At 34.3% G+C, this 10,506-nt stretch overlaps 1 protein-coding gene across 1 annotated transcript in view; it reads right to left on the bottom strand.

The window, feature by feature from the left end:
• Positions 1-5,375: 5,375 nt before the first annotated feature.
• LOC145291948 (semaphorin-2A-like) overlaps positions 5,376-10,506 on the bottom strand; it is a 1,232,857-nt gene continuing 1,227,726 nt past the window's right edge. Inside the window, exon 9 of the mRNA XM_080137876.1 lies at positions 5,376-5,530. Within this exon, the coding sequence (XP_079994002.1) occupies positions 5,403-5,530 (128 nt within the window). The 3' untranslated portion in view covers positions 5,376-5,402. The remainder of the gene's footprint in view (positions 5,531-10,506) is intronic.

Here is a 10,506-nt window from a genome sequence, read left to right as displayed (position 1 = left end):
ACAGCAATATATAAACAGATGAAGAGTACAAGTCTAGAATTTCCATGGGTGTCGCTCAAATTTAAAATAACAAACTAAGTTGTACTGGGATCAATTTTGTGCAAAAAAAAAAAAATCCGCTCATAGAAGCTAAGATTAGGATCTATTTTTGAAAATATGCAACGAATTCAATTCGTTCTTTTAAATTTTTTTTTTTAATTATTCATTGCTTAAATTTAATAATCTTGTGTTGCCCTTTGGAGACCCTGGGAAAATTCTATGAAGCAAACATAACTTCACGAGTCTTTGCTTTTAACTACTGATGTCTCACATTTCTTATTTTTATGTAATCCTTTTTTCGTCCAGAATAAATACCAATTTCTTCAGCCTCTCTTTCAATAGTCTAAATATCACAACTACTAGCTCACACACACACACGCATACATACATACACACATGCAACACAATAAATTTAATTTGTTTACCACGAGGCATTAAGACGGATATAGTACAGTTAGATTTCAACTATGAATTTATTTTAAATACAAAAAATTTATTTAGTTGGATCATTTTGCCAGTATATATATCTGAACTCCAATCTCTGGTCCCCCCTCGCCAATCTTTCACGAAAAACACCCGTCTAGCTGAATCCACTGTGAAAAATTTCCCCCACTCTATATCTGTGCCTAAATCAAAACGCGGATTCCATGAACAAAGCTTCTTTCTTAGAACTGCACGCCTGTGGAACTCTGTTCCGTCTGCCAGCTTCCCACCGGACTACAACTTGGATGTGTTCAAGTCCAACGTTAACAAATTCCTAATGAACCGCCCCCTTAAGTAAACACTTCATCAAATCTCCACACTAACGTAATGTACTTGCAATAACCCTTATCCCTGAGTGGCCTCCGGGCCTTGATAAGTGGTGATCACTGTGTAAAAAAAAAAAAAAAAATATCAACCCTTTTAGGTTATTTACTGCTGAGGAAATGGATTTGTTTAAATACTGTTTGTTATTTTTCAGAGTTTTTTGGTATTGAAACTGAAGTAGAAATAATGCTATTTTATGGGTACTAGTAATATATTGTATTTTTTGGATGTTTTTCGACTATATTTGTATGTTTCGTTGTATAACTTTGTTTCTTTTAGAAATTTTAAGAAGTTTTTAGGATTAACTTTGTTAAAAATGTCTTTCAGACGGTTTTCGTGGGGGATAATATATTTGTGTTTGATTGAAATCCATGTGTTTTACTGTGTAGGGTTCTTGACATGGGATACAGCTCAGTGTTTCTTCACCTTTAAGTAGATACTAGTTTGGCTGCCCAGTGTTGCCCGGGTGTTTGAGGTGTGTGTTGAACAAAAAAAAAAGTGGTAGAAGACAGGCGGGCTTGAACCCGTACCGTGAGGGAAGAAAAGAACATGAAAAAAAAAAAAAACGTGACGTCTTTGCCGTTGCATCCATCACCAAACCGGGTGTGGTGAAGGATTAAATTAAGGCTATTCAATTTAAAAGAGGGGATGACTTTCAAAAATATCTGCAAAAAAAAGCGACCCCTCCTTGTAGAAAAGTGCCCAGTTGAGGATAAAGGAATTAATATTTTTAGCCTATGTTTCGATATTTGTTGTCCGAAGGGTCGAGCTTCAAAACGATACCGATCTCGTGAAAATCCGTCGCTTCTCTCGAAAGTTTTAGTCATACATGTATACATACATTTAAGCAGACAAGTGAGATTTATATTATAGACTAGCGAGGGGTACCCGGCGTTGCCCGGGTGTTTGGAGGTGTGTGTGTGGAAACTCTAGGGGTGGGGGTGGGGGGTAAAAAAAAACCGTGCGACGTTAGCAATTGCCCCACCGCAAGATGCTAACGGAAACACGTTTGAATTTATTTAATTACTTGGATTTGGCAGGTGCTCGTTTTAATGAGTTAATGAGGTCAAGTTTGACTGCGGGATAGTATTTACTGCTGAACGCTCCCCCCCCCTCAAGATGTTATAGGAAAAAGACTAACCCACATGCGGCGAGCGACAAATGTTGAATATTTATCTTCCCGAAATCGAGCAAATTAAATAGACTGGCGAGTTTCGTTGTTAACTGTGAGATATTACGATTTATATGTGACATAAAAAGTTTTAGAAAGTTGTGAACCGACCGACCGCTTCTCTGAAAGAAGCCTTTTGTAGACACACAGTAAAAGCGAACACACATACATACATTTTCGCTTTTATATTTATAGAAGATGACTGGCTATCCAGCAAAAGGTTATGTCTTTGTTTTGGGTAAAAAAGTTTTTTTTTTTTTTTTTTTTTTTTTTTGTCGGAGATTGATCATCAGGGGATTGTTAAGTTTTGCTTTTTAGTAAGGTCAACACTGATAGTGAATCTGAAAGTATAATGTAATTGTTATGGTTAAGTTTAAGGGTAACGTCTAAGGCTAAGTCTACGACTGAGGCTTTAACACTGAAGATTGATATATTGTCTGGTAGGCATTTTTGGGATATAATATTATTACAGTAAAATTGTTATTTGAATAAAAAAAATAAAACTATATCTTGCCCTTTTTTATTAGGCACTATCAACCACCTCGTTAAATTCATTGGTATTAATTTTCGATTATCTTTAACTTTGAATGAATTTTGTGTCTGTGTGAGAGAGTTCAATCCCCATGGACTCGAAAACGACTAGAACAATTTTTTATGAAATTTCACACGAAGATAATTTCTTTGTTTGGCAGTATTCTTAGATAGGTTTTGTATCGGAATGTCTTTGATAAGTATCGATGATCTATAATCAGAATAATTCAATGAGAGGAGAAACATGCGATTTTGACCAAAGTTAACACCTTGTGCAGCCTAACATCACACGTGTATTTGAGAAGTTTTATTATCACACAAGCTGAAAGGCCCGAAATATAAAATCAACATCAGGTTCTTTGATATGACAGAGGCGCGTTCAAAATGAATGTTTCTGTTTAGAGCATAATTGAAGCGTGATAGCTGACTTTTGCATTTGAAACTTAAGTTCAAGTCATTATATATAAAAAAATAATTTTATAAAATCAACGGTAGGTTCTCTACAGTGCAATGTAGACTAGAATTTATTGTGGACACTGCGGAGAGGCATGTGAAGCTTTCTCTCGGGGCACCACGTTGATGAACGACATTATCATTATTATGACGTTATTTTCGTGGGAGGGGGAATTAGTCCACCGGGCAAATTATTTTTCGTAATATATAATAATCAATAGAAGATTGATTCTATAATAATTAGAGCTATGACAAGAGAATATTCATATCATTGTTTTGACTCTCGAGTGTATATCCAACACAGACACAGTTAATCAAATGAGAACCCTATCGCTCTATCTAAAAAAACAAATAAGCTATTAACTAATATATACTCGAGAGTCAAAATTTATAAAAAATATTCTCTTGTCATAGCCCTAGAAATCAGTTCTTTGAAAACTTTAAATCCTCTTCTTGACATATCTCAAAATTACTGCTAGAGTACCTTGCACGTTTTAATTTCTGGAATAGTGTAAGTAACCTAAGATTCCATCAAACAATTACTATATAACTGAACGGATGATTCATCAATCGGAAAGGAAGCGAGCATGTTTTGAAGCTGTTTATATCGATGTTTACTTGTGTTTAAGTTAAGGTTTTATAAAGGCATATGACTAATTATCATAACCATACATAATGTCTCTCGTGGTGTGCGTTATTTCAAATACAAAACCGGATCACTGCTTGACACTCAACAGGCTCCATTTCGTATTAGGCTCAATTCAAACACTTATTAACCAGACTTGATAAATTAAAAACATAAAACTGTGGCAATAGAAAATTGCAGCGTGATTAGTATGTGTACCAGGTTAATTATGTATTTAAGTATTCTGGTCCGCTTTTAATAGACACCATATTATTATATGTTATGCTTGTGTTATTAAATTATATTGTTTCTGTCGGTTTATACTTCAATTTACATTCAATATACAAACCCCGATTAAAAGAATGAAAGAATATGCTGTTGTCATAGCCCTAGTAATAATACACACGCAATCTGCATAAATTAAAATACATTGTTTAAACATATTGTACGAACGGGCAACGTCGGGATGCCAGCTAGTAAATATATAAAGAAAACTTATGGGTTTGATAATTTGGTTTACGAGAATTCCAGAATATTAACAGCTGCACTTTTGTGATTCTTTGCTGAATCACAATAGAACTGTAATCTAAATACGTTCTATTGTTGAAAGCGAAAAACAATACGTCTTTAAAAATGAAACTTATATTAAATTACATTTTTAAAAAAATTATTTTATGTTTTATATTGTAATGGTTATTTCATGCAGTTCTGACTGCTTTATTTTCAAAATAAATTCAATTATTTGTTGAGTCTAATCGTTTGACTTCGAATTGTTTATGCGAGATTACCAGCCTTGCCTTTCATTTCTGTTATCCGGAATTAAATGCAAAGAAACAATAAACCAGACGAGCTGTCTTTTATTGTCGAACGCATAAGTTTTTCATTTTTTAAAGTATGAAATGATAAGCGTTGCATATTATTGTTTGCTAACTTGTCTCGTTCGCCATCGCTTCGCAGTTTGATCCCTTTCACTACTTGGAATTATCGAAATGAAACTGAGCGATAAGAAAAAAGACAAAGCTACTGTTGCTCTCTTTCTCTTGTGCACTTTCTTTCTCTTATGCTCCCTTTCTCATGCCTATCTCTTCTCATTTTCACTCTTACGTTCTCTCTCCCTTCATTCTCTTTCATTCTCACGTTATTTCTTTCTCTCATACACACAAATACACACAGAGAAATGCCATAGATTTCGAGCATTAAAAAAATTACTTATTCCAAGTAAATAACATTTTAATTCAACTTTTTAAAAAACAAAATACTAATTCATTATAAAAATGCTATTTCCATTTTCAAATCATAGCACCCTAATTCTCTATCTCTCTTACACACAAGCACAATTTCCAATGAGATAAAAAGGTCAATTCATTCAATATTGAGTATTAACATGGGCAGGTTGGGGTGTCTATTCCGAAATCCGTTCTTAACATGATGAGGTTGGGAATTAGCGAACAACAACAACCGTACTTTAATCTGAGGGGAGAACCTGGGTCAACCGGGCAATGCCAGGTAACGGGTTCTGCTAGTTAAACATACGTGTACGACAACTTACGTAAATTCATTTTACAAACAAATCCAATGGGGGGGAGTAATATCGAGTATTCGGAATACCAACAGCTTAAAAAACGAAATACTGTATTGTTGTCTTGTACCAAACTTCAAAAGAAGTAGCAGGAGTTGTTCGTACTCTGTCGTACTCTTTTTTTTTCCGCGAATCGGACCGGACACACGTACGTTCATTTTTTATTATACAGATGATTAAGAGTTATAATTTGAAACTTACCTTGCAAAAACGCGGGCAACTCGTGAATATATTTTCTTTCCGCAATTGCTGTACTCAACAGCTAATTCCCTGAGGAAGAAGAGGACTTGTTCCCCGGCATCAAAAGAAGCTACAAACTGAGGTTCTGAAAAAAAAAAAAATAGGGCGATAAGTTATATACAAGATGAACTACCATATGTTATATAAAACAATAATAAAATACAACAATGTAATCATGTAAACTTTAATATTCAGGATATCTTCAAATAGATTTCAAATTTTATTTAGTTGAGGTGAAGGTATTTTCCTTATTTTGAGGGTTACGTAAAATCACTTTTTTTTTCGTCATAACTGCTTGATAATTCATTGCGGAACTTTAACTCGGTGTAGCGGAAGAGAACAACACTTCATTGGTCCTACTGAGGTTAGAAAATAGAATGTGCACAAGAACCATCGTCATTCGAACCCGGAATCCGTCCAGTACAAAGAAAAGAGATATATGCAAATTGTGGTACTGTCGCGATTCAAAGTCTCGTATAGGGTTTTTTTTTTTTTTTTTTCGAAAGCGACGGAACGTAATAGTGATTTTGTGAAGAAGAGAAAAGGAAAGAGAAGGCTGCTGTGCTCAGACGGAGTTATTTTTTTGCCGCGTCAGTGGGGGGGGGCGCAAATTTGTTTTTCTTGTGTGCAACACGATATTCGTCAATTTAAAACATCAATGTCAACTCTTCACTCAGTTTCTTTTTTTTTTTTTTTCAATTACAATCTACGCATGCGTTAAATCTGTTATTCCTACTTGCATTTGAATGCGATGAATTTGCAATGTCATAACGTCGGTCGTATTTTGGATTAATGGATAAAGTATTCATTTACGGGCTTAGATTCTGAGGTTCGCGCCAAACACGGGTCATTTTTGTTCTTTTAGTAATCCTATAAGTAATAAGTAGGGCTATGAAAACACCACATTCTTTTCATTGTCTCTCGAGTATATATCCGATACAGTTTATCAAAACATAAGACATTAACCGAGAACCCCATCACTCTATATAAAAACATAAGATATTAAAGGATATATACTCGAGAGTCAAAACAAGGAACATAATGTTGTTGTCCTATCCTAGTAATATATAAGCAATTGTAAAGCATAAAAAAACGTTCATTTTGGTTTTTTAATTCTATTTTGTATTTATAAAATTGGATTATGTTCAGTTTTATTTTTTAATTTTTATAAAATACTGAAGTTTCTGGATTGTAAAGTAAGACAACCGGTGCGAAACCCTTGTACACAAATTTTTCTAAACTGGGGCAGCATTACGGAAATTCCTTTAAACTGGTCTATACGCATCAGAAAGTGACCAGTATCCTAAGAATAGCGTATCTTCTATTTTTGAAATTGTTGGGGGAGTATCAATTTTGCCCACGATGAAATTGACATATAGTAATGAAAAAGTGTTCAATGTCCTTAGTATAGAGGTGTATCCAAACGGAACTTCATGTGGAACCAGGCAACGCCAAGTATCCCTGCTAGTATTATATATATATATATATATATATATATATATATATATATATATATAATTTCATTGAGATTAAAAGGGGAGTTAATAAACTGATACTTAAATTTGATCCTAGGCTGAAGGTTAGGAAGCACCGTTTTATGTTTTGGATCCACCCGAAGAAAAAAAAAAAATTAAAAAAAAACAAAGAAAAAAATCTAATATCGAAAAAAAAAAAAAAAAAAAAAAAACAACAGTCAAAGGAAGCCATTAAGATTTCAAAGAACTCCAAACATTTCGATGACGTCATGAAAAGTTCCGTGTCAACAGATCACGTGACCCAGAAAATGTTTCTCTATTTTTTCCGAATGAAAACATAATTAAAGCTTTGTTTATTTTTATTTCTTAACACGGGAGAAAATTGTTTAATTTCGAATGTGTTTGATCTGTAATCACAAAGTGGAAAATACAAATATATATATTAATATTTATTCCTTATCTGTTTCATCACATTGAAAAGAAAATAAACCCTTTAACTAAACCGTTTCATTTTTGATCTTAGATTAAAATTCTTTTTTTTTTTTTTTTTTTCCCCCCCCCAAATGATTTTTCCTGATCTAAACGCAATGTAGAAAAGTTTATGTGAAAATTAAATTTAGCCGGTTAGCTATGTTACTGTATCGATTACATTTTTCACATAATCTTACAAAACCTTAATACATATTAATATATACTAGCAAAGTCCATGGAAATTCAACGGAATTAGAAGTGCACTTCATCAACAAATATGTTTTCATAATAAAGCTAATATTTTTCTAGATAGTGTAAAAACTTTAGTTTTTCCTTTTTGACTGAAAGACGAATAACGCGCAACAAATATGAGTTTACTAATATTCCTATGAAAATAGTATCCATTATATGCTATATACAGAAATACCCAAATGAGATACATTAATAAGTACTAAGAAATACACAGAAAATAATATTGTGCTACATAGTTCAATGCATATAATATTACATTGTAGGAAACAATCTTTAATTTACTCCTTTAGTCCAGCGCCTCTTGGCAGGCAATATTCTTTTTTTTTGCCCTGTTACTTTCGAATGTTCCCTTTTACGTAACGTTTTATTGACTTATTTCTTCAATGAAGAACCGCTACACAATGGAATCACTACAATTTCCTGTCTTGCACAATTACAACAATGACTATATATTATAATGAAGATTCGTAGACTATGCTACATTAAAGGGAGGTCATCCTCTTATTCAAGTCCAGGGTAGCAAGAGTAGCTTTTTTGAGGCTGTATTTCCCGGATTTGGCCTTTTTAAAAAGCAGTTTGGCCTTCAAAAAATGTATTTTACTATTTTTAAAGTCGTAACGTACGGATTAACTATGAAAAAACAAACGAAACATAATATAGATATAACAAAAACATCACAGGACACTAACACCATTGCAAATGAGCAACCAATAAAGGCAGTGGCTCAATGCTCATATTGCCAGGGACCGGAACACAGAGATAAGAACTTTAATTTCGGCCATCGTCACTCATGGCGAATTTTCTCCCCTCCAAATTTGAAAAGGTGTTGAATCTTTTCAATTTTTGTACCTTAATTTTTCTTGCCTGATGATATCTAATATGATTGAAACGGTCTGCACATCGTAGCAAGATATGACTGTATTTACATAATATATATATATATATATATATATATATATATATATATAACTTGCTCTATTATGATTGAGCACTATCAACGACCCTTGTTGAAATTCAATTATTTTCGATTTTTTTGGCTATCTTCCCACCGAAAAACAAAACAATATATATATATATATATATATATATATATATTGCTGATTTTAATACTCAAATTTTTATCGACCTATATTTTTAATCGACTTCTCATCGACTTTATATTTTTAAACTTGTCATCACCTAACGCCGTTTACTGTATATTTTAGTTTTCACTTTTCATTCTCATTTTCGCTCCTTCGCCCTTTTACTTCAACACCTGAAGATGATTCGGGGACGAATCGAAAGCGTTCGTGACAGCGACCACTATTGAACTTTTATTAATATTTTTGATTTTGATATAAAAATATATTATACAGAAAATCGAAAAATTAAAAAAAGAACCAGAAAGCAAAGTGTCTCCGTTTCATTTAAAAAATACCAATTTCATATATATATATATGTATATCGTGTATCTGTGATCGTCTAGTAATGTTCGTTGCATCGAGTTCCATTCTGTCTCCTCTGGGATCTTCCGACCATGCGGTTGTATCAGTTAAGATAAAAACGAAATGCAATAAGTCTGGAGATGTACCTTTCTACCGTACTGTATATCGATACTCTACCGCTGACTGGGATAGCTTCCGTACACATACATCCAATCTACCACTGCATTCCATGTTTAAAAAGGATGTGTCCTCCATAGTATCAGACCTGATCGAATGGCTAATTGTAGGCATAGACCGATTCATACCATCCAAAAAATTCCAACAAAAACCTAACAGCCAACCATGGTTCTCCCCTGAATGTGCTGCTGCCATCGCGCACGGAAATCACTTTTTCCATAGCTACCAACGTAATAGATGCACTGAGACTAAAGCTGCCTTCAGGACTGCCAGCAACCACTTCAAAAGAGTAATAAAAAATGGAAGAGATGTATATGCTCAGTCCGTTAAATCCAAAGTAGCTGAGCAGCAGCTTGGTTCCCACCAGTTTTGGCAAATAGCAAACAGGATTCTTAACAGAAGCGTGTGTTCTATCCTAACCATCATCAATGGACCTGAGGTCATCTCGTCAGCATCAGATAAGGCCAAACTATTTGCCAAGAACTTTGCAGCTAATTCTACCCTATGCAACGAAGGCCATCAACTCCCCGTATTTCCTCCTATAAGGGACAACACGCTCTGCAACATACAAATATCTGTGTGTGATGTTGCCAAGCTAATCAAGAACCTTGATTCCAGTAAAGCAACTGGCCCTGACGGCATTCCAATCATTGTGCTGAAAAAGCTTCAACTAGAACTTGCCCCCATACTTACAAAACTCTTTAAGCTATGCCTTAAAGAGAAGTGCTTCCCAACACCCTGGGAAACCTCATCAGTATACCCTGTATTTAAAAATTCAGGTGATAAGTCATCTCCCTCTCAGTACAGACCAAAAAGTCTCCTGTGTGTCATGAGTAAGCTGCTGGAATCCATATTAAATAGAGAAGTAGTCAACCACCTCAGCAAAAATAACCTTCTTAGTGACATGCAATATGGTTTCTGTTCTGCTAGATCTACAGCAGATGTCCTAACTGTTATATTCTATAGGATTAACGAATTTCTTAACAAAGGCTTCCTCTCTAGGGCAATTACTCTTGACATATCAAAGGCCTTCGATAAGGTATGGCATAAGGGCCTACTTCACAAGATTTCCAGCTACGGTATAACTGGAAATTTCTCTATCATTAAATCATTTCTCTCTAATAGGCTCATAAGAGTAGTGGTTGATAGGCAGAAATCAGAGGCTCTCAATATTAATGCTGGAGTCCTTCAGGGGTCCATCCTAGGCCCAACTCTCTTCCTGATATACATCAATGATCTCCCTAAACACATACTTAAATCAT

Source organism: Euprymna scolopes, chromosome 13 (genome assembly GCF_053919585.1).
Source record: "Euprymna scolopes isolate OS-2025 chromosome 13, ASM5391958v1, whole genome shotgun sequence".
Taxonomy (NCBI): Eukaryota; Metazoa; Mollusca; class Cephalopoda; order Sepiida; family Sepiolidae; genus Euprymna; species Euprymna scolopes.
The sequence above is the reverse complement of the archived record's forward strand: the minus strand, read 5'-3'. Positions and strand labels throughout refer to the sequence as shown.